The 26,251-nt window shown below is 37.1% G+C and overlaps 1 protein-coding gene and 1 pseudogene across 1 annotated transcript; both read right to left on the bottom strand.

Annotated features, from left to right (window-relative positions):
• Window positions 1–1,981: 1,981 nt before the first annotated feature.
• LOC103958254 lies at window positions 1,982–5,066 on the bottom strand (annotated as a pseudogene).
• Window positions 5,067–11,654: 6,588 nt separating this feature from the next.
• On the bottom strand, window positions 11,655–13,767 carry LOC103958227 (scarecrow-like protein 8). The gene has a single exon (XM_009370473.3). It carries the CDS (start codon window positions 13,765–13,767, stop codon window positions 11,809–11,811), a length of 1,959 nt encoding a protein of 652 aa, XP_009368748.2. The 3' UTR covers window positions 11,655–11,808.
• Window positions 13,768–26,251: the final 12,484 nt, after the last annotated feature.

Raw genomic sequence — 26,251 nt, forward strand, 5'->3', positions numbered from 1 at the left:
TTTAAATATTATGAAAGCTTCACGCACTTTGCCTTCTCCCTTTGTATGTGTAGAAGATATTGATTCTAGTGGGAGAAGGGCGGTATGAAAACTTCACCCCTTTTACTTTCTCCCTTTACATATATAGAAAAAATTGGGTTGAAACCTTTTTTTTTTATAATCTGATAATAATAAAAATATTATGGTAGGAGTAATGCTAGACAAAATAAAACTAATGTGGTTGGTTTTATTTATTTACCCTGTTGGGTTACTGGGGTTGATGACCTAGCAACGAGCTAAGGGTAAGGGTTCTGATGCGAAGCTTTCTCGGTTGCCCTAAGTTGATAGATGTTCCTCCATTACATCATTAGATCGAATGGGAAAACTCATATGTAAAGGTGGAAGAATTGCTCCGTAGGATAGTAGGGCGAATGAATCGCATTAGTGCGATTTGGCTAGCGGAATCACCCTTATATATTCTATATTTTTCAACCAGGTCAACTGACGCCAGCATCGCCATTACGGAAACTCAATTTCCTTAGTCCTTTTTCTGTGAAACAAAGCCAAGCCTTTTCTGCCTTCCATCCCGCGTTTCCCTACTTGAGACTGCTTTTTATTAGCCCAAAAATTGGGTTGAAACTTTTTTTTTTTTATAATCTGATAATAATAAAAATATTATGGTAGGAGTAATGCTAGACAAAATAAAACTAAATGATGTATTACCAATAGAAAATGAGTATGTTTATCAATACTTGAGTAATAATTCAATCATCAACTTCCAGGTCACTTAGTTTACAAAAAAAATTGTCTACAAATTTAGTCTCCCTAACATTACTCATAGAGGTATTTGTATATTTTTCTCCAAAACTTGTAAGGAGCAGCAAAGTTTACTCTGAACTTTTATATTTGGCCAATTATTTTTAGTCAATTAACTCCTCGACTATGAATCTTCTCCACATAGTCTTACTTTTTTCAGCATCATGTTACGATTATGATGTCATTTCATTAGTCTTTCTTGTGACTTAATTCACATGACCATCTGGGTTCACATATTTCAATTCAAGGCCTAAATTAAATAAGAAAATTAATTTCTCATCTCAACAAATTCATTATTAGAAACTGATCAATTCTAAGCATTCAAGAGGTAATCGGCTAAAGTTAAAGTTGATAAAGAAATTGCCCGATTATAAAAATTCAGAGAATAATCCATTAAAATTAAAGTTTATTGGGTAATTGACAACTAATGTGGTGAGAATTTAGCGAATACCTCTTTTGTAAAAAGAAAAAGAAAATAAAAAATAAAAAGAGGAAGGAAATCTCCACTATCCTCCAAAATTTCCTACGCGTTTTCAACTTTTATTCCCCGGAAAGAACCCCACCCACAAGAAGCGAAAGCCCAGTGGGCCTCACTCTCCCTAAAAGTCTACAAACGATTCTCTTTCCCCTATTGTCCAAGGGAACAGCCAAACAGCATCTTGGTCGTCCATCTCATCTTCCAACTGCGGCCCCCACTATATAAGAGAAATTAAATCGCACCGTGACGTGGTATTACAATACGCATAGTATTACACATTGTAATTTTGAGGCTATCAACCTTGTCGTCCCGAAGAGTTTTCTGGGTCGAACACTCACCACGTGGTTGCTCGGCCAAGACTCATCGGGTGGCACTAAAAGGTGGCGGTATGGCCGGAATGCAAGATGGTCCGTATCGTCTAATCATATTACAACTTCACCGTATCGTCCAATCATATTACAACAAATATATTAGTAACAACAAATGACGATGTCGCTATCTAGCTAAAAATCCTTCCACCAAGATGGACTCCACAGTCAATCCAATCATATGTGAACCCTCGGAATCGCTTTCGGCGTACGCAACTGGTCCTAAAGTTTTGACTTTTGCTTCTGAGCCCCTAAAGTTTTGGGCTTCTAAAGTTCGTGACCATATTTGTATTTGTCTTCTACATTGTGACCAAAAATAAAACGGATTCTCTCAACCAGGTTTGAAAGGAACATCTGCAAGTATTATACTTTCTTTTCTTGGTGTAAACTACAACACATTCGGCAAACGAACTGAACAGGCGTTTTACGGAGAATGGTATGCTACAACAACTGGTGTAATATACTGTAGGGTATAAGAAGAAAGTACGACGAAACAGACCACAGATAACATCTGTCTTGAACAATATCGGTTGGATGCTTGTGTTCCAAGCGAAACCTGAAACCTTATGACTTTGCAAAAATGGAAACTTCCTCGGCAGGGTTGCGAGTCATCAAGCATCTTTTAATCCCTTGCGGCCGCTCAAAAGAAGAGCATCTGATGGTTGCGCCGGTTTCTTGTTTTACTTTTAACTCTTCTTCGTTACTGTGCAATAATTTGCAGCTGTCATTATATTAGAATCAGAATGCAATTTTCCTCAACAGTTTGTTTTATAGAATTAACAACTACATTACTAAAATAACTCAAAAGTACACATACCTAGCCGACCAAGGACCTCTCGCCCATTTTCCCTAGAGCAAGAAAATGCATCTATCCGGAAAAGATTCTGCTTGCCTCAACAAAGATGACTGTATCTCACCCAACTTGTCCGTCGCATAAGCCAGCAAATTCAAAAGGCTCCATGGATATCCCGAAAACCTTCCTTTGCTTTCCAGGAACATCTGTTCTAGATACAACCACACTCTGGCGTGAAACATCATGAGGACCAATTCCAATCCTTAAAGGGACTCCCTATAAAACGAAGGCTTGTTATTGAGGTGACTGACAATAAGAGAACAATAACATGCAGCCGTTTTAATCTTCAAATAACTAATTTAATAAACAGCTTCTCGCAAGAGAACCAATATGTTAGCCATGCACGAAATGGTATAAGCACTCAAAACAAACAATAAGCACTGTGAGCACAAGAAAAGGTCAACTTTTGGTCTTATCTTTCCTCAATCTTTGGAACTCATATTAGGTAAACATCCCTGTCAAATCTGGTGCAAGTCAAACAATTAGACAATGAAACGGTTAAAATGTGATGGTTGCTTAGCTTCTGTAATTACGAGAGCTTATAAATAATTAAGTTAATTTCGAGTCATAGTATGCCAAAAGCAACACACCAAAGGTTACAAATTGCTTTATCTTTAAGATTCAGGACAAACCTTCATCTCCCAGAAATTGAATTTCCATCTTGGGGTTCTCTGCTCAGAGCCGTCAAGTTTAACTTTATTCCCTGCAGCCTGCAGAGCTTCTTTGACCAATTATGCAGCATTGGGGACTTCTCTATTATCATCATCCTTCTTCCAAATTGGTATAATTACCACCATCTATACGCAAGCGAGAAATTTTGTTGAAATAAAAACGAAATAAGCCATGCATGCATACATGCCTGGGCAGAGGAAACATACTAAACAAGCAGAACCAAACTGAATTCTAAGCATATTAAGCTGAATGCTTTCGCATGAGAACAAATAATATTAAAAACTAAACTAACAGACAAGTTTCCAGATGACCTTATACTAAATACAGCACATACTAAGACACCGACGTCGACATATTTTTGCAAAATGCATAAAGATCTCCAACTTTAGAACTTTACCTGTATCGGTGCAATCTTTTGGGGAAGCATTAAACCTGTATCATCTCCACGAGTCATTATAATCCCACCAACAAAAGGGGTACTCACAGCCCATGAAGTTTGCCGCACATGATGCCTCTCTCCACTTCCATCAGTAAACGGCATGCATAGATTTTGGTCAAATTCTGTTCTAGCGCCTATAAAATGAGGCTTTGATTATCATATCATAACTAACAAATAACCACATTATCATATCATAATCAAAGTACCTGTGTTTCAAAGGCACGAGAAAAATTCTCCCTTTATCGTATAGGTCCTAACTGAAGAAAGTTGGGGTTCTACCATAAAACCATAGGTCCTAACTGAAGAAAGTTGGGGTTCCACATAAAACCAATTGGCAATATGGGAAGTAGCCCAACCTCTTATAAACCCATGCAAGGTCCCTCCTCCCATCAATGTGAGACTCATTCTCAACACTAACAGCACCAGCAAATGTTTCTACTTTTGACTTTCTACCTGCAATAACAGGTATTTCAGCTTGCTCATAAGCAAATTTCAAATACACATCAATCATCTGTATAGCCTGCAGCGCCACGAGCAGTATGTCCCTCCAGCCATAGAAACTCAAGAGTCCTCACGAAAGGTTTCGTTCACATCTCTCATCTTGTGACATTTGCGCACTGAAGTAAATTAGACACCAATTCATAAAGACCAAAGCTTACGTAAAATGAAAAACTCCTCCACTGAAAATTAAAGTACTTCAATTACGAGACCAAGCAAGCGTGGTACCTGGTTAACCCTACAGGGAAGATCACGGTAACTATGAATCCACTGGGTGAACATGTGATTGACTATGGTATCGCTCATGGCTCCAACCTGCCAGAGCCTCAAGAAGTGCAACAATCAAAGATAACACCTTCGGTAATATTCACTCAATAACTTATACAATCAAATACAACACAACTTACTGACGGAAATGCATACGACAAGTTTCTCTTCGAGCTCCTTCCCTCTTCCTATTGTCACGAGTGCTAAATCGGAACTAAAACCCTCAACATGGCTGGCTTCTTTCTCTATAAAAAGAGTAGGGTATAAACTGCAGCATTCCAAATTTATCAAACAACTAAGAATTTCAAATTTTAAGCATTACATTACGCATCAAAAACTCGAAAATCATATGAACATGTTGCTGTGATCAGTCTCTTTGAATTTCACATTCAGATAATCCTACAAAAATTAAATAAATTCAAAATTTCAAACCACTGAATGTGAAATGAAAGCAATCAAATGGATAGAGGTAGCGGCAGCTGGAGTACCTGAATGGCTTCCCAAACGGCGTAACCGTAGGGACGGATGACCATGGTTCCACGAACGGGAACGTAATCGTCGAGCTCCGCCTGTTCAATGACATCCAGGTACCAAGCATTGAAGTCTTGTGATCGAGGAGTGACACCTCGGTCCTGGACTCGGTTGCTCTTCTGATCATCGACTCGGTCCTTCTCGTCGGTAACCGACGTTGTTCTCTGAGCTGATATGCCGGTGGTGGATTCCGGAAACCAGAGATGGTGGCGGTGCACCACCTGGTAACGGCGGGAGATGGAGGGTGAGAAGAGCGAGCTCAGTAAAAATAGGTAGACGTGGACTGGGCCGGTCAGGGCAGCCCTATTACAAATAGGTTCCCAGGCCCTGCCTTTGGGCCGATGTTCTTGGGCCTAAGGGTGGGTCACTTTTAATCGAGCATTTTGGGCTCCTCGTATGTCTATATAGTGAAAGGAATTGTGTTTTTATAGAGGACTTCAACTTGGGATGTAGGAAATTTAAGAAATTTCGCAAAAGCTTATACCGAGATGGGTTACTTGTCATTCCCTTATTATTCACGAATTTAGAAATTTATACCTTGACCTTCTGTGAAACTTCTTTTGTGCACGTCTAAGTTACACATCTAACCAACAACCGTCAGATGTTGTTGAGTTAAACAATCTAATAACTCTTATTCAGATGGTTAACTTAAATATGTACTTTTCTTGTGCAGTAAATAAGCCTCCGACTTTCTTTAGGCTTTATTCGAATGTTAAAAACAATGAATTGAATTAAGCTCATCTATAACATCGGGCCAACCCGATCTTACATACCTAGCCTACCGTTCATGACTCCATTGGTGGCAATACATTTTTTGTCATGGTTGTTCAATTTATGGACCGTTAATTAGTCTTTAAATACTCCACACATTATATACGAGATAAACTTACTTACATGTCGGAATGCTATATAACACAACATTGGAATTTGTATTTTTGACAAAGTTGAACTCCAATAATTGCCTGAAAGTTTTAATTATTTTTTTATTTTTATTTTGTTTTGCTAACACAAAAGGTTTTTGACTTTAGGGAGCTTTGTGCTGGGTTCCTTTTTGCAGTGGGATGGCAGATACGGTTTTATTCAACCTCACTTTTGGGTGACACAAGTGAAGTGATAATTCAACCCATCAAATCCAACACTCCTTCCATAATTATTACTCATTTTTTCTGGGCAGGCATATGTCTTAAATTCTTCTTTTTATTTTCTTCATTACCTCATTTAATATCATAATAATTCAATGCTTCCCTCCCATGCCTATGTCATTATTCCTCTATGAATGCTATTTATTTTCTTTTTATTTCTACCCCTACATTGAAAATCATTTGAAAAAAAATTATCAACCTTCTCGTTCTCTCTTTCTTTGCAGCTTTCTTTCTCGTTTTGCAAGGTCACCCTTCAAGGAATTGGATCCTCTCTTGAGCTTGGGCTCAAGAGTCTGTTGACCAACATACATAGATCGTTAGATTTTGATCCAATAGCTACAAACAAAGAACTTTTTAAAAGTTATAATAATTATAGACGTTGAATTAAAATTCAACGGTTCTTGTATGTTAGTCAGAAGGCTCCTGAGCCCAAGCTCAGGAGGAGAGGATCCAATTCCACCTTTCAAAGATCATTTATACAATACCTGAAGTCTAGATGGATACATTTTAATAACATAGGCAAATGATTAAACGATATTTCATTGAATTGATTTTCTATAGTGTTAGCTTTAAAAGACGACCCATAACTTGGACAATTATAATATCAAACAACATTAAAAGATGAAAATAAGAACCAAGAAAATAAAAACAGAAAACCCGAAATAAGAAGATTGTTGACACCCCTCGTATTACTTTTAATTTAAAATGATAATTTCACTCCCTAGCCAACTACAATAACTGTGCCCCATTCATGATGACAAGCACTCCGATTGCTGTGGGGCAGCAGCAGCATCTAGCAAAGTAGCAAGCAAAGCATGCGCTCTCCGTCCTTTACCAAGTACATATCTGAAAATAGCGCAACTTATTCACGGATGGTGTTTTATTATAGTGGCGAAAAAATAATAATGTATATGCATCCTAATGCGATTTTTCCTCTTCCTAACATTTTAACAATTTAACTCACTAGTCCTTTCATTAAAAAATAAATAAAAATAAATAAAAAATAAAAAGCTCAACTTATCAACTTGTCCTCTTTTCTAATTTATAAATGTGTATTTATTATCTGTTGAGCAAAAATTGTATATAATATGTAAAAAAATAATTCACTTGACATAATTTCATCCTCATTCATTTTTCTGAAGAGGATTTTATTAATTTAAGTTTGACCTATTCTAGACTATTCGTCTATTAATTAAAATCCTTCGTTAAAAGGAAAAACCCTTTGATTCCAATATGAATAAATAGTAACTTGGGGATTTGGGGGTTTATTTGATTTTGCGACTGCACCTAGGTCAAGCCCTAGATTGCCTACGTACCCTCATTGAGGGATCAGGTCACTCGTAGTTCCTTGGTATTTTGTATTTGTTTGGATTTGATGCCTTGTGCAGTTTTAGCTCGTGCGGGCGAGGACTTTGAGCCATTTGAGCAGTTGATGCCTCATGCAGTTTCAACTCGTGCAGGCAAGGGATTTGTGCCACTTGGAGGGTTTGATGCCTTGTGCAATTTTAGCTCGTGCGGGAGAGGACTTTGAGCCATTAGAGCATTTGATGCTTTGTGCAGTTTTAGCTCATGCAGGCGAAGACTTTTAGCCATTAGAGCATTTGATGCCTTGTGCAGTTTTAACTCATGCGAGCGAGGACCTTGAGCCATTGGATGCCTTGTGCAGTTTTAGCTCATGCAGGCGAAGACTTTGAGCCATTGGAGTAGAACGCGGCTTCGTGCCATTTGAGTCTTGTTGCGGCTTCGTGCCATTTGAAGCGGCTTTATGCCATTTAAGTCTTGTCGCGGCTTCATGTCATTTGTATTGGCTTTGTTCTATTTGTAACGACTTTGTGCCATTTAGTATTTGATACGGTTTCGTGTCATTTGATATTTGATACGGTTTCGTGCCATTGGCCACTTCGGAAATTTGATCTATTAAATTTGACATAGTGTAAGTCCATTGAGTTTTGTTGAGTTTTGTGGTTTGAGATGGTTCACATCTATAGTATTTAGAAGTGATTTACTTCCTCCATAGATTCGATGTCGGCATCTCTTCACACATGATATGCCTCCATCACGCTATTGGACTCCTGCCCATTTATTATTTTGGCCCAATTTCCAATTTGCGAGGCCTAGTTAAAACTGCATCTTAGCCGTGCCTTGCCCAATAAAGTTTGAGAAGGGTTAGGGGGTTTTTGATCCCATGACTTTCCCTTTCGATTTTCACGTGAGTGCCTTTCCCAAGGGAACTTGTCAGCAAACTTTATTTTCTCTATTTTTTGTGAATTAAGCTTTCCAAGTTCAAATAGGACTTTGTTTCCCCTTCCTTCTATCGTCAGCAACTTCTCTTCTTCTCAACTCCAAGACGACGGCTGCGACGGGATTGTTCTTTTGCAAATTCATCGCTCGCTGTGACCTTGTTTGGGATCATTGCTCATTGCAGCTTCCTTCCTTGTCAGGCGGGAGTTGTTTCATGCAAGAACCGAGTTATTTATCGGTGTGATTTCTAATAGGACCTTTGGAGAGCATCAGTTGAATGGCTACTGCATGTGAGAGTACAGACAGCGGGGACGAGTTTCTTTTTTTGTCTTCATCCGCTGCAGGTTCGTGCATGTTTGTGGGAGTAACGAAATGATGGAAACACCATTTTTGCACCATTGCCTTGTTGCCTGTAGAGAACTATCTTTTACGACTTGGTGAACAGAATTTTAAGGTTATTCCTGGTTGCTTTTTACGAGTCAAGGCCTGCACTATTAGGCTACTCGGACGACGACTCGACGATCTTCTTCCTAATAGCCTTTCTATAGAGACCAGGTCTTCAATGGCCTCGTTACGGCAGACAGAACCTTCTAACATCAATGCTACGGCGGCAGTTGGCACGGGTCACTTAGATTTGATTGGAACTTCACAGGGTGGTTTAGACCACCCCGAAGAAATTCATGGGATTGACGACAGCGGCACGGAGCACTTAGATTTGATTGCAACTTCACAGGGTGGTTTAGACCACCCCGAAGAAATTCATGGGATTGACGGGAGCGGCACATACGAACTTGCTAGGCATGAAAGTCACATCATGGCCATTGTTGGTGGCAGAGACTACGGTTTCCTTGCTGCTATCGGCGAAGAAGACGGCAAATGTTCTCCAATGGTGGAGAAGAAGAATGAGCACTCGGTTGCTAGAAGAGTTGACAGCGACAAGGATGGAGAAGACAGCAAATGTCTCCATTGGTGGAGAAGAGGAAGGAGCAAGCCCAATGACAGGTTTTGGTTGTCGGTGTGAATTGGTGGTGCATGTTTCCACCACTATCTTATTTGCTTCTGTCAAACAAGAAGAAAAGGAAACCTCCCTTTGTTTTTTTTTTTGGGGGAAAATACGACAGGAACTTCCTAATAAAAATCAAGAATCCATTATGAAAATGTAATACCTTTTAAGCTTTCTTCTCTCTTTCTTTGGCTTCTTGTTGCTGTTCCTTTTCGCTTTCTTTTGCTGCTTGTCTTTTTTTTTTTTTTTTTTTTTTTGTCGATTTCTTCTCCGTGTGCTTCTCAATTTTTGCAGTGTTGTCTTGTCACTATCCTTTCCTCCGCTCTCCCTGTGCCCTCCCCTTTTTATAGACGCAAGAAACAGTTTCATTAACTTCTTCCATTTTCTGTAATGTGTTCTACTTTCCCGGGGTGTGGGGAAGCTGAGGAAGGCCATCACTTTACTGTGTTCAAAACGTGGGAGCTTAGGAGAGTTCTGGATAGACAAGAACTCTATTTTTTTAGTTTGTGGGCTGTTGAGATTTTTTTCTCTCCTTATATATAAGATATATATAATGTGAATCATATTTCTAGTTGGTCCATGTTTTGGACTACTATTTTTTTTTATAAAGTGTCCCCATCTTTTATAAAGCTTGCTAATATACTTTCTCTATGAAAATATATGGCTCAACATTATAAACATCTCATAAATGTGAAGACGGGCATGAGAAGAGATTGGAAGCTATTGGTCATCTGAGTAAGTATTTCGAGATTTTTAATAATTAAATTCCTTTATAATATGTGGCTCTTTGTTATTGGACTTGTAAGTCTTATATGTGTACTGTATCAGCTCAATAATATAATTATTAACAAAATTTCTAACGGAATAATCAAATTGATGTGTGATAATGAAACTCAGGGATTGAATTGATCATTTTGAAATTCAAAGCCCAAATTAATTGATTAGGTCAATTTAAATGATCATTTGCGACAAAAAGGGTCATTTTTAATTTGATACGATCGTTAGAAACCATTCTTTATTGAACGTATTTATTAAACAATATATCACGAAGTGCTATTTTCCGTTTCTTTATTAAAAGCAGAAACCATGTGATTATAATATGTTCAAAATTAATCAACCATTTCTCATTAAACTATATATAATCATAAATCTTGCATGATCTCCGTTTCATGCCATCCTCTAATTCAAAAGCCAAAAGATCCTCAAATCCTTCCCAACCAACCATTTTTTTTTGGCCAAAGGATATATTTGATTAGATTATATTAAATAAGTTTACATCCTCACAAGAATGTTGAAAAGAAATTCAAATCCTATACAATCCCATATATGATCATCACCAACCTTTGAGACGTAAGCTGTTACTTCATGCGCTGCACGATTGTTCATCCTGCGGATAAAACCAAAATCGATAGAACTGGCAAGGGACCAAATATCATGAATAATTCCTTTTGAACCAACTAATTCACGGAGCCACATATTTGCACCCACATTAAGGATCAAATGTTTGGTGAATAACCATCCATATGGTTCCAAGGGATGTTTATAGTAAGAAGGTAAACACACGTAACATTGTTTACAACGTAAGCAATTACATAGCAAAAATCTTAGGTTGCAAGGTGAATAACACACGTAAAGCACTTCTTCCCATTACCACATTTGTCCTCTCCTCCTATCCAACCGAAAAACGACACGTCCATAACAAAAACTAAGCTTTCCTAAAATACAGAAATCTACAAATTCTACCTAAAAAAAAGGCAAAAAAATATCTCTCTTTCTCTCCGAACTTATATATTAAACACCCACCAAAATCTCCTCAAAAAAGAAAAAGAAAAACCCAATAAAACCAAATGGAGAAATACATAAGTGGAGCCCTCCACAAATCCTCTCCAACCAACTAATTTTACGAGCCATATATTTTGCTCAATATTATTTAAACAAATTAAGGATGAAAAGTTTGGTAGATAACCATCCATATGGTTCCAAGATATTTTTTTCGAACTATGAAAACACACGTAACATTGTTTACATCGTAAGCAATTGCATAGGAAAAACTAGGTTTTCCTAACATACATAAAATCGAATAAGAAAATTGTTGTTAGTATTAAAAAAAAATATCATTTTGCAGTACAAACTTTCTATAATTAAAAAAAAAAATACACAAACAGTGTAAAATAAAAACCAAAAGGAGAAATACATAAGTGGAGCCCTCCATGGTTGGTTTGGTAGGAAGGCCAAACTCATTCCTCAATTACGCAACCCCCATGTTTAAAGTTTTTTTTTTTATAACATCGTATAATTAGTTTGAAACACGCCCAAAACCAAAAATCAGAAACCAAACAAAAAACATAAATGCAGTGGACAAAAGAATTTTCATGGAATCCAAACACTCCTCAAATTTTTGGTAGCATTTCTCCCATTTCCATTTTCTCAGGAAACCCTACATAATAATCAGAAAGTATTTTTTATAACAATTAGCCAGAAAATTAAAAATTAAATAAAACAAATATGAAAAAAAGGGAAGTTAACGCCAAGCGGATGCGACGGTGAGAGTGCGGCTTATCCAACCAAAGCAAACCCCTCCCTTCTCTTCCTTAACCGTGAACCCCGAGTTGGCTCGGTTTCCCGATTCGAGTCGATTTTTCAACGCCTCGGTCATGTTTGGGCCCATGGGCCTCAACTCGAACCCCGCCATCTCCATGCGGGCCCGCCACTTCCCAAACACTTCACATCTTTCCACGCGATCTCTCCCCTCGCAAGCAACCGAGTTCACAAGCTTCCGACTCAGCGCCTCCTCCGCCTTGACTCGCTCCGGGTTCTCCCTCGGAACCGTCGCCTCGATCGACTCCAGCAGCGCCCCGTAGTAGGCGCAGCACTCATTTACGCGCGCCATGAAGGGCGCGGTGTTGGTGTTCATCTCCTGCTCCACCAGCGTCACCACACGCGGCGCCAGCCCCTTCACGCGCCGCAGAAGCTCGTCGCGGGGGTTGTCCGTAGACACGCTCTCGTCCGGCATGCTGTACAGTTTGAAAGCGAAATTCACGGCGATCGGCTCGTCCGGTTCGCAACCCAGCGAGTCCCGGTTCAGCTCGCCGATTTTCGGGCTCACTACGTTGAATTCCAGACGGACCCCGAGTCGCTCGGCGGCTTGACTCAGCTTCCGACGGACTATTCTCAGCCTCCCCTCCCCGCCATTATCCGCGACGGTGGTGATCTTCACGACGGCGGGCCTAACATTCTGACGCGTTGAGAGCGCTTGGAAAAGGAGCATGTACTGACCGCCATGCCCGATGTCGAAGTCAATCACATGAACCTTGTTGGTCGCTGATTGGTCCGTCAAGGTCGCTTCAAGGATTGCGCGGTTAGCGGCCATAAACCCCAGTTTGAAACACGGAGATAACTCGTAAAGCAACTGAATCGACCCGCTATGCTCCTGCCCAAAAAGCTCGTTTGCCGGCGGCGAATTATCAATCGGGTTGACCCGGGACTTCAAAGCTAAACCCAGGAACTCCAGAAGCCTTTGTTCTGAATTGGGTCTCGGATTCGGGACCTGTGTCGCCATCATCCGGGCGAGGATCTCCGCCGCGGCCTCGGATTTCCCTTCAGAAATGGCCGTCGCGGCCTCCATGAGCGACTGCTTGGAACACGTGGAGGACGCCGGAGACGCCACGGATGACGACGAAGATGACGACGAAGTGGGCGACGGAGAAATGGGCTTTTGGCACTGACTCGGAGCTGCCGAACCCATCAGATTCTGTATCGTCTCGGACCACTCGCTGTTGGTTTTAGTAATGACAGAAACGGCGTCGCCTTCGTCGTCCTCGTCGTTATCGTCGAGTAGCTGCTTCTCCAGCTCTTGCAGCGTGTTACTGATCATCTTCTTCTCGGAATCCAAACCCCGGGTCTGAACTGGGTTGTTCTGAACCGGATTGTTAGGCACCAGATTGTTAACATACGACATCGCCGGTGGTGCTGTCTGGTTAATGGGCTGAGGGCGGAGCTGCTGAAGCAGAGGCAACCCGAACCGCTGATGGGATAAAATAGAGGAGGAAGAAGACGAAGAGTCGGAGCCTGTAATTGCTGACCCAGATGAGAAGTCTATCGGAGACAAAGGCGAAATCGGAGAAGAGTGCTGGAAAGTTCTGGGCTTTAGGGAGCGGAGATAGAGATTTTGGCCAGGATTCTGGTGGTAGTTCTGGTGGGGGTTGTAGTGGTTCTGCTGATGGGCCTGGAACTCAGCGAGCGTCCGCTTTCCGATGAGACCGGCTGCTGGGTTTTGGGTTTGGGGTTGAAATTGTGTTTGGCGAGCGATCTGGGACGCGGTAGGGTCCATAAACATGCTGGGGAGCTGGGATCGGTGGTAGGGATTGCTCTGAGACGGGTTGTGGCCGTTCATGGCGGCGGAGATGGAGATGGATCGCCCGTTAGTGTAGAAATCAGGGACGCCGCCGCCTCCTCCGCCGTTGAAGCCTCCCGATTGCATTTTTTCCTCTCTGGGTGTCTGAGAGCGAGGAAGGGAAAAAGGCTAAAAGTGGTGGGTTCTGAAGAAACGCATGGAAGGAGAAGAAGAGACAGTTTCTGTTTCTGTTTCTCTCTCTTATTGTCGCCTTGAATTCATTTGTAATTGCAATCAATTTGATAACTCGGCCAGATTCCAAACTCTAGAGAGAGAAAGTGAGGAGAGAGAGAGAGTGGCTTTTTCCTTCTGGTTTTCGGTTTTCTGGGTGTCTGTTTTTCGTTTTTAAATCCGAAATTCCGAAACGCATCTACGCGAGTACGTACGCCACCGACCGTTGGATTTTTTCTTTTCGGCCTCGATCGGTGACGATGAACGGTGCTTATTACGCGTAGGATACTCTTTCACGCACATCTCATGCTTTCCGTTTGAATTTACAATCATAGGAGCCACACGACACTGAAGGGAGCGTGGATGCACGTACCAATAAGAAGCAGACAAAATATTCAAGCATGAAAGGGAGTTCTAGCGTGCGCTCACATGCTGCCTGGTGAGGTGGGGGTTGTGTGTTTCGTTCCAGTGAATGAGGTTATCTTTATTCGGCTGTGATCGTCTGACATGACAGTTACGAAATATTCCAAAAGGCCCTCGACCGGAGCCCCGAAATGCAATCCAGAACACCACGAAAACGAACCCCCAACCACGTGGGGCGAATGGGATTGAGCTGTGAGGCTCCCTTAAGTGACCGCCTCCGTGACGGGAGAATTCACGCTTTGCCAGTTCGCGGATTCGAAATTCTAGTTGCCGGTTTGTCCTGACGGGCGGTTTCCCGGTTGACTCTCGTTAGGTTTACTGACACGAGGCGGTTGCGGTTGCGTTTAACCTGAGTTTTGTCTACGTCGCCAACCCCCAACCATTGGAATATTTTAGCTCGACATTATTAAAACTTTTAAATTAATGAACACGGAATGATATACTGCTAAACAATTACAGCGACTCCAGCTCACTTTTAAGCTTCAACATAAAGCCACAAAAGGTTATGTAACTGACAAAACTAGTTGACTAAGGGCCGGGATGATCTCAACATTTGAAGTTTTGAGTTCGATTTTTCTTCTCTTATCTCTCGTATCAAAGTGCCTCGATGTGTTAGTTGTACGACTAACATACTACAATGAGATGAATGATAATTTCAAATAGTAATAATCAGTTAAGGTACGTTATTAATATCCATAACTTATTTTAACATCTTAGGATTCGTTTGAAAGTGCTTTTAAAATGATTGAAAGTGCTTTAGAGATAGAGAAAATGTTTTTTAGTCCAAAAACACTTTCACCAAAATCGCTTTCAATCATTTTAAAAACACTTATAAACGAAATAGAAGAGTACATTTTAAAAAAAAAAATTGTTCCAAATCGCTTTAAAATCAAAAGTTTAGTAATTTGGTTGGTGCATTCTAGTTTGTTAAAGAAATGAGGTTTCCTAACCCACCATCATGGATGGTTTGGCCAAGTTTTTATATTTAAAACTTAATGATGTTGAACTGAACCTAAAATATTGTAGTTTATAGATTAGGTAAATGAATATCCAGTGCATGTTGGCCACTGATATTATTCAAATTATGTTCAAATTAAGCGCATGGTAATGTTGTACGTGTAATTAATACATTTTTGGGACTCACTAACAAATAAAGGACAAATAAATCATTTGTCTGATAAGCGGTAAATTTATGGATTATCGTTAAACTATTTTAAGAGCATCTTCAATTAAGAGATGTAAATTTGATATGTAAAACTCAAATTTACATTCATTTTTCACTTTCAAGAGATGTAGAAGAGGGTTTTCCTCGAATGGGATATACGTAAATTGATATCCTATTTTATTTTCTCTTTTTGATTAGCGGGACTAACCACCTAAAGATATAAAAAAATATATTTATATTTAAGTTTTTATTTTTTTATTTTTTTTTGCATTTTCAGACCAAAAAATGCAAAATACACAGTCGTAGACATTTTACATATTTCATTGGAGATGCTCCAACTCTCTAGCCCATTCTCGAATCATAAGGATCGACCATTTTCTATGTAAACATATACGTTAACCACTTCTTTACGAGCCATGGTGTTTAAGTTTACTCTCAAATGCAAGCGAATACGTAGAACATAAAAACTAATGTCAAAATAGTTTCTTATTCGTTTCCATAATGAGTCGTTTTAGATGTTTTTTCCATTTTCTTATGAGGTAATGTACGTCGCTTGTTGAATGAGATATCATTTTACCTAATTGATATAAGAATCAACTCATACTTTATCATTACATGGTCCAAATTTTTCTTGCATAATCCCCTTTGTTTTGGGTAACACAAGCATTGTTCAATTATTTTTATGGGACCCCAAGATGGATAATTTGGGTGGGAAGAAAATTATAAAGTGAGACATGGTAGATTGGTAACTATAAATGTTGTCCTTTCCATTTCTCCTACATCCTGTTTGCAGAGCTTTAACTTGAAATCTACCTTATTAAGAAGAGAGTATGTATGCTACCGAACTGCAAATTTAACTTTTTAATCATAAATTATGCCCTCCAAAAGGATAGATAGCAGTAACGAAGTCACCAGCTGGTCTCTTTTGAAAAGAAAAACTTCTTTAACACGAAGATGGCTACCTTCACTTCATGCTTTGCAGATCCACCTCATTGTCCAAAAATATATACTAACACATTAAAAATAAAAACAAATGAAGTGTTATATTGTCAAAGCCACCACTTTCATGTAACGGTAATGCTCACCATCTTATTTATCACCATTATATAGGTTTAAATGTCGAGATCTATATAGTGTATAGACACAAATCTCAAAACATAAACTCATCGAACAATGATAAATAGGGTGTTGAGCATTATAGCCACTTGAGGGTGGTGAGCAAAGATATTCATGAATAAAGAAATGAAAACAAATAAAAATAGTAATATTTTGTCCATCATATTGTCTACAAATATTTAAAGTGATGTTATATACACATCCCTTTTTATTTTTCACATACTCATTTTAATTTCAGCCATCAGATTAAATAAATTAAAAATGATCAATAATAAAAAAATTAACATAATATATTGAGTAATGTTATTCATATTATGTTTTTGTACCATATTTTCATACCACCTTAGATGGCATTTGATGTGGGCAACCATATCATTTGAAAAATTTACAAAACCTAAGTAAAAGAATAAGAAATAACCCTCGTAGATCACAATAATCATTTAATTAATTAATTTTTCGTAATTATTAATTTATTAAATAATACGTACCGCGAATATTTATGGTAAAACCGACAAAAGTGGATTTTAGTGGATAAAAAAGGAGGGAGATGCTCACCATAAATTTTTTGGTACCCAATTTTATGATGCATCCGTCATAGTGTCAGTGGTTGAAACATACGCAAGGTCTCACTACATAGAGTAAAATCCTACCCATAACTATTTACGTTCTTCCTTTCGCCTATACCAACTTATTTATTTATATAAATGAAAAGAAAAAAAAAATCATATTTAGGAATCGTTTAAAGGTATTTTTAAAATGATTAAACAACTTTTTAGATAAAATATTTTTGGATTCTAAAAGTACTTTATGTGTTTCTTTAATGAAGCGCTTCAAGTACTTTTATAGGATTGTTCTAATAACATTTTCACTAAAAATACTTTCAGTCATTTTAAAAACACTTCTAAATTATCATATATTCTTGACTGATGTCTAAATTATTGAGAGTGACAATCCGAACTTGAATACATAATCAAGGAACAAATTTGCTCCAACAAACTTAGTTAAGCTAATACTCTCTAAACTCATTTATTTTAAAGATTAATCAATTGACAAATATCTTTAATTTCCACCTAATTTTGTGCCAACATGGTTTAAAATACTTCTCCAATTGCCTCACAAAGGATGCTGAAACATTATAAATAAGCCCCACATTTTTTTTCGTTTCTTAAATTTGTTTGACAATAATGCCAAAGTCTTCAATTATTCTCCCACCCAAAAGGAGAATTAAAAATAATAATAAAAAAAAGACGAACCACAACAACATGCTGGTCAGAAAATAATCCCTAACTAAACTTGTTCATTTAGCTTAAATAGGAAGCTAATAAGATTTAAATTTTGAGCATCTTTCCATTAAAAAATAATAATCACACAATTTGATCCGAATTTAATTAATATTTTGTTTGATTCTTGTTTTCGGTTGTTCGTGTTTAATTTAATTTCTTAATTAGAACGGAAAGTATTTGACCACTAATCCCAGTCACCAACTATTTTAAAGTCATTTAAAATTACAAAACTGACCCCCCATTCTTGGAAGAGGCAAGATGTAGGTCAACTATGCTTTCTCAGGGGCCAAATTGCAATTGCAACTGGCCCACTGGGATTGCATTTTTATGGGCAGATAAGTAATTTGGCTACACAGCCACTTAGGCCCATTTTGGTATTATATTTTTACTAAAAATTGTTTTACTTTAAAATTAAACAGTAAAAGTGTATTGGGTAAAAATAAAATATACAACTTATTTTAAAATCAATGACCTCCAGACAACATCTTTTAAAAGCAAGTAGCTTATAGGTTACTTTTAAAAGCTGCTTTAATAAAAAGCGGAGTTGAGCCTTTAAAATATTTTTAATTCCTGTAATAAGCTCATTAGTTTTAAAGAATGACATTATTTATCCTCTTAGACATTTCTTTTTATACACACTTTTAAAAATACATTTTATCATACTCAACTGTTTTATTTTGCAGCTGATTATTCTTAAAGCAAAGCATAAGCAATTTATTAAAAAGTACAACAATCCCAAATTGGCCCTTATTACTACGGGTTAGTGATATTACTCTTCACTTGTAAGTGAGAGGTTTTAAGTTCGATTTCTTGCCAAAAAGCTAATTTGAATCGCATTATTGCTAGTTTATTGTGAGGCTAAGCTACCATCTCTCCCTTAATGTAGATAATATCATTTTGGTAAAAAAAAAAAAAAAAAAAACAATAATAATTTGGCTACTCTTTATATTGTCATTTAAATTTATGCTAAAACTTTTTTTAATAAATTTAATTGTTATTTTCGCAAATACTATATATATGATGATGATGATGATGATGATAATAATAATAATATACGTGATACGTCATTAACCAAAAAATAAAACTTTTAGAACTTAACCACGTTTAAGTCGTTTTAGTTTCAGCTATGTCACACAAACTCATGAACTAGCAACTAGCTCATATTTTTATCGTATAGTTATTTATTTATTTATTTTTAATTTTTTTTTTATAATGATGTTTGAAGAGTTTGAAGTTTGAATTTCTCTTCCCATTAATTAAAACAGGAAACAAAAACTACTTTACCTGAATTATTTTCACAAAAAGCTTTGTAATATGTAAGATTTTTATTATTGTGACGATCAAATTGTCATATAATCTACAAACCCACATGTTATAATATGAGAAAAAAACAAAATTGAGATGTCATGATATATTCGCATGTTATAAAAAAGCAAATTAACAAGGTTATGTAAAAATGACTGTAACGCTGAACGAACTTCTAAAAAATTTACCATACTAGTGTGAAAATTCCTCCTTGTGCCTTCAATTCATTTGGACATTGTGCAATATTGCAATGTGAAAATTTGCACCAGTTGCACTGCCAGATGTTTTTAAGGAGGGTTGCGTGTGGAGCAAATTGCATGACAATTTGGTTAGCAACTAAACAATCCAAGTTACATAAACCAAAGTGCCTCTAGAACTCGACACGTCTAAAGCACATAATATATCTGCCGACTTGTTCCTTGCCTAACTCAACCTCCTTGTACCATATATTTATCGAATATAATTTTGTGACCAGAAAAGCACTTAAAGAAAAAGAGCACTTTATAAATATCCAAATTTACCAAATTCCTTTGCAACTTCTTTTCTTCCCCGTGCACCCACCGCCTCCACCTAAAACAATTAACTAATTTAGGGAAAGCCGTCTGTTTAGGAGTTGGTAGAGCTAACAGTGTAAGGATAAATCACTCTTAATTCGTGGCAATATACTAAACTTCTAAGGAGAACGGGTTCTCTGCCATCTTAGCGTTTTTGTTTTTGGGCCACTAATATGAGATCATGTAAAGAGAGTTTTACATATATTTGGTGTTAGTGACCTACGATGACACAATGGTAGGGAACACGATCAAAATAAGTCTCTATGTGAGGACGTATTTACACTGTAGGAGTACATATTACACACTTATTGGAGCGTCTTGTGTTAATGACAGTTTGTATAATTAGGGAGAAACACTTACATAACACGAGTACACTGTCATGGCGGAGTCCTATATCGATAAAATAAAAAATCTGTAAGTTTTTGTCCATGTCTACTTAAATTCGTACACATGTCATTGTAACAATAATACAAGACACCACATGCATTTTTCTACCCTTGCTTGGCTTGCGGTAGCAGTAGATCTCACATAAGCCGATGGGTGGAATCCATTCTTGGATTAGTATAGTTTTGTTTGTACCACGTCTAGCGGCTAATATCTCGCTTTACGAGTGATATGGCCTCCTTATCATAAATAATTTGATGTGGTCTCATTTGTTAGCGGTGACATTATGTGTGCCTAGTTAGGTTCGTTGTTTCTGCCGTATTTGTTGCATATCTAAACCTTTGACGCTTGTGCTAGTAGCGTAGTACCGGTAGTATTTGTTGTTGCCAATTAGGAACTTATCTATATGCTTGTTTGAATTATCTTATGACATTAAATTGGTTACTTAAGAATATACCCATGTGGCAATCCTTGTATTTCTTCTTATTTGTTAACGAAATCACCATCGCTTTTGGTAAAGAATAAAATTACAAGATGCCTATAAGTCGAGTGAGGATCCTAGTTCATCGTACATTATGCAATCAGAAATCATTGTCAAATTTTTTATTTAAAATTAAACATAAACAGTACCTGATGAAAATTAATCACATAATATAATGAACAAATATGATTGGATGACTTCTGAAATTCCCACAAAGAAAATTCGACGGGAATCCTCACTCCTATAAGTCCTCATCCATGTCACAAGGTATTTTAGTCATTTAAAAATGTGGGGCCCCGTTTGGCTAGAGAGGAAGATTTAACCGGGAATAAAACCGGTTCCCAGTTGGAATCCATTTGAGCGCCGACTGCTTCAGGATGAGGTCTACGCGCTATTTGAGGAGCGACGCGCACACGACATCCACCGCCACACGAAAGCCACACTCTCTCACAAAAATGGAATGTAAGATTTTCATTGGTCCAAGAGGTCACGGCTCATGCAAGAAGTAAGCTACCCGTCCACAATTTGGTGCGGCGATCGTTGCTTCAAATTCATTTCTCCGGCGGTGTCAATGTCTACAGGATTTCAGCCACGGTTGACCCCTTCAAATTGTAAATCACAACTATATCTATATTGTTCTTTAGAGACAGTCGTTTACACGTGGGTGATTAAATCAAAACTTTTTTTGCGCGAGGTGATATGACCTGTCTTGTTCGATTACTTAATAAGATGATTTCATGTCTTTTTTCACTTCCCATTGACAATATATATATATATATATATATATATATGTGGAGTAAACGCACTCTCTCAAAAGTGGAATTCTCTATAAATTTTATGTCACTTCAAGATTTTTGCATAATATTTTATAATATTAGTATGAAAATTAACGTGAAAATGTGATGTAGCAGAAAGTTCATGAAGAGCCTTACTTTGAGAGAGCCCCCTTAGCATTTATTTTCTTAAGGGAATTCTCTCAAAGTGTGACTTTCTATGGACTCTCTACCATCTCAAAGTTTAACGTCAAATTATGAAACACTGTGATAAAAATATGAGGTAACAAAGAGTCTCACATTTAAGGAAGTCTCATTCACATTTCTCATCCCAAAATGCCCCATAAACAATAAAAACTACTCATATTTATTATATTAATTGTGATTCTTCATACATCTGATATGTCGAAGCCATTAATGCATTCCTAAGTTTTATATGCATCAACGATTAAGAGCCGTCGTATTATGCATGAGCGACTCGTCAAAACATTAGTTTCAGATCAAATATTGCATACAACTTTATCAAATATATAAGTAATATTAATTAGTTTCACCAAATTCAAATATCAAAACCCATCTAAAATTTTGTTAACACCATTTTAGTAATAATATATTAAAAGGAAAACTAATGAAAATGGTTTGAAAACTTTGAGTTTTAACAAAAATGATAAAATTAAAGGTAAAGTGAATAGTACCATGATTGATTTTTTAGTGTAAAAATGTGATTTTTCGTTAAAGTGAAGAATACCAGAAGTTTTTCGTTAAATTCACATTATTAAAAGCATTGAGTTTGGATTAAATTGATGTATACATCACACGCATAATGTAAAGGTTTCATATTATTCGTTTTCCTCGTTTAATATATAGTTAAAGTAATCAATTTATATAATATCAAGTTTGATACTCTTATTCGTTTTCCTCGTTAAATATTTCGATTCAAGGCCACGACACTCAAACATAATAAAAATAATAATCAAATTATCCTGATGAAAAATAAATGAAAACCTATTTAATACAAGAAAAACATAAGGGAATATCGATAGAAACGATTATTAACTATGTTCCATTTAATAACGAATAGTTAATTTTGTTGCTGTTGCGTTTGCTAGACTAAATCATTCTCAGTTATGCAATAAAGTTTGGATTCCATTCTCTTGCTAGTTGCTAGCTAGTGTTATCATTCCGTTTCGGCATCAACTTTGATAGCTTAAGATTGAGTTTTATAATAAAAATGAGGAGATATAACTTATAAGTTACTTTTCAATATTGTGTTAGAACTTCTAAGTACTAGTTCACTATAAATACGGTGGATGTTGATAATGAGTATAACACTATTGTGGTGTTCAGTGTCAATATTAAAAGAATATGCAAAGAGAAACTTATACATGTATTTGTATCATTAGTATGAGATTTCATGATCACGATTTACCAGCACTATGTAGGTTGCTCATTCAAATCTCATGCTCAATTTTAACGTAGCATCTAGCCTTCTAGGTTGGTTGAACATTTCTTCCCTTCTTCAACCCCTCCACCAGGGACGATTTTTTGCCGTAAGCCCAAGCACTTGGGCAACTTTCGCACTAAATATTATGTAATAAAAACGAATTAAATTTGATCCATTATTTTTATTAACAAACGATATTATAGCTATTAAAGAGTGGGAGAGTGTTAAACCTTATAATGAGCTTATAATAATATGGTTTAAATTCTCCTTTGACAATAATTCAACCTAAAACCTCTCACATAAAAGTTAAGAGGAAGGGGTGTGATATCCACATACCCCTTTTTACTTTTCTCACATTTTTTTGGTTTTCGACTGTCGGATCAAATGAATTGAAGAAGATCAACGGATAAAAATTAACAAGGATGTGTGAGAAGTAAAAAAAGATATGTGAATAGAACATCCTAAGAGGAATAACGCAAAACTAAATAACGGTCTATTATTTAATTGGAGAAATTAAATGTATTTTATATATTCGTCCAATGTCATATCATCAAGACTCAGGACCACATCAAATATAAAATAGCTATTGCTCATCACATTTTCAACACCAAAAAGAAAAAACCCCCAAACCTGTGAACCAGTCAGTCCATTTCGACGGACCACGCGTTATTGTGTGCTCACGAGGATTTTGGTTGTGAATGCTTGGTCGTTGCAAATTACAATTTTGATTTTTATTATGTTGAATCAATTTGATCAACGCTTTAATTGTGCACTTAACAATTATAAATTGTGCACTTAACAATTATATAAAGCGTGGATAATATCGTTTACTACATAATATTATGATCTAGTGGTAGTGAGAGATCATAAGTTCGATTATTGCCAAAGAGGAATTTGAATCGTACCATTGCTAATCCATTGTGTGTCTAAGCCCACCCCCTTCTCTCTAGTGTAGTTAATATCGTTTGTTAAAAAAAAATAAAAGACAATATCCATAAAATTAGTTGATGCACTACTTCAAAGGGGACTACTTGGTGGCTTTGCTAAGCAATTCATCTTTTCGGAGCTCAGAAAGTCTTATAGAGGCATTTCAGTCTCCCCTTATCTACCATCGGACCCGAAACGTGTCGTATGAAATACGAGCCTGAAATTCATCCCCAATTACTGAGTCACATCATAGTAGTTTCCATAAAATTAGTTGATGATTATGGCCAAATGCGAAAACTATTTGGTTCCTTTAATATATTTATTTTCTTTGGTATTATATATAGCTGTCGCTAGGTCACCCATTTCAGATTTTGCCGTTATGAGTTTCATTGGCACGTCTTTAAAGCCTTGCGGTGGCCGGAAAGCGATGACTGAATAGGAGGTGACTGTCTCGGAGACACCAAAACGATAGGAGGGAAATAAACTTTAATGCAATCAGTACGTCTAGCTGTTGATATTCTACATTTATCAAGCACCTTCGCGTCGTATAACTTGCTCATTGACATCGTGATATTGTTTTCGAGGTATTGTCATTTGAACGCATGTAATTTCTCGTCAAAACCGAGTTTTCAAGGCATGCCGTCTACCGTGCAAGAGCGGGTTAAACTTTGTTTGCCTAAATAACTCATGAAACACAAAGCTATTTGCAGCAGCTTGCTTAACCCGTGCGTCTCATAAACCGCATCATTACATATGTGTTGTGATTAATTACATTGTTCATTGTAATTAAGTATTTCCGTTCAATCACTAGCAATCTTTTTCTTATTTTGAAATGAGTCATGTGCAATGGAAAGCTACGTTTTAATTTTTAATTTTTTTACAAAATTAGGAGCTGCTACATAAACAAATTCTATAACTCAAGTGTAAAAAGGGCGATCCTAAGCTCATAAGGGTCTTCGCTTTGTGAGGAATGAGGGAGGATAATGTCTTTCGTACGCAGTCATACATTGGCTTTGCAAATATACTATTTTCATAACTCAAACTCGTAACCTTTTGGATCACAAAGGAACAACAAGTGCGTTACACCAAGGCTCGCCCCCTATGACTCACACATGTACTTAATCAAAATTGTATGGTATTAATTTTATTTTTTCGTTCTGTAAAATAGCTATTAATTGAAGGTTATCAACATTTTGATGCTTTTCAAAATAACAATATTTTGCATTTAGAGTACGCCATGTTAGACATAGCAATGTATTAGCCCCCTTACACCGTGTTCCAATCTCATGGACGTAAATTTATAACAATCTAAAATGTCATTCTATGTTAATGTTGTGGTAATTATTGTATTAATCAAGGCCATGCAATGACAGAAAAAGATCATCTTTAGATCTCTTTCATTAAGATCATTGGATCAAGTGATTTTAGTCCTTGAAATTTGATTAAACGGCTAAAAACAGAGATCCCTTTAAAAGTTATAATAACTTTAAACGTTAAATCAAATTTTAAATATTCTGATTTCTTGATTCGATGATTTTAGTAGAAAAGATCAGTAGATGATCTCTTTCCGGCTATAGCAGGTGAGGAACTGAGCGAACAGAAAGAGTGGATCACGACACGCAAACTGCAGCAACAATCATATCTGCATGCGGCAACGAGAATTGATCTCATCTTTTCCCAGGTGAGATCGAATCAGAACCGTTCGATTCATGGGTTAGATTCGCTTCTAACCACGTGTCCTCCACTTATTTGCACTTTAAGCTACCTCGTCAGTGCACGTACCACGTCAGCTACACTCATTGGAAATGATGGGTCACTCGCTAGTAAAGATCCCCTGTTAAATGTAATTCGCAAGCCATTTCTGTTTAGTGTTTTTTTTTTTTTTTTTTTTTTTTTTTTTTTTTTTGGAAGTTTTAACGAAAAGAAAACGGTACTGTTTATTTTAACAAAAAAATTACATTTTTACATTAAAAAGTCAAATATGGTACTATTTATTTTACCATTTATTTTGTCATTATCGTTAAAACTCAAAATATTCAAATCATTTTTATTATTTTTTTTTTCTTCCTAATTTTCTTTTTAAATTTGGAATTGTTCTATTTAACAAACCATTTTTACACCGGGTTGTTAAAATACCGCAAAAAAACTACAATATGCCACAATTTAGCTTCGATTTCATTACAAATATATATCGTCTCTGAATCTGTGGATGAGGTCTCGTTCAACAAAGTGAAGATCGACTGCTGCTAACATGAAATGGGCCAATGAGTCATGGCACCAAATTTTATGGTCCATGGACCCTGGCTGACTTAAAGAGCCCAGAAAACAACCATCGTATTTTGCCGGACGAGTTATGGCCCAACATTTTATGGGCCGTATACTGAGGCAAGAAAACGAGCATCATTTCCTTTGTCTGGGCCAATTGGTTACCACAATGACCTGCCTCAAGTTCTTTAGTCTGTAATTAAGCTTTGGTTATGTGATTATGAGTAAGCTATGTAATTAGGACTTGATTGACTAAGAGGGTGATGGTTGTGTTACGAGG

The sequence above is a fragment of a genome, unplaced genomic scaffold (genome assembly GCF_019419815.1).
Source record: "Pyrus x bretschneideri cultivar Hongxiangsu unplaced genomic scaffold, Pyrus_bretschneideri_v1 Contig4, whole genome shotgun sequence".
In the NCBI taxonomy this organism is placed as follows: Eukaryota; Viridiplantae; Streptophyta; class Magnoliopsida; order Rosales; family Rosaceae; genus Pyrus; species Pyrus x bretschneideri.

Coding starts and splice junctions, on each gene's coding strand:
- LOC103958227 (XM_009370473.3), bottom strand. CDS start 13,767: ATGCAATCGGGAGGCTTCAACGGCGGAGGAGGCGGCGGCGTCCCTGAT.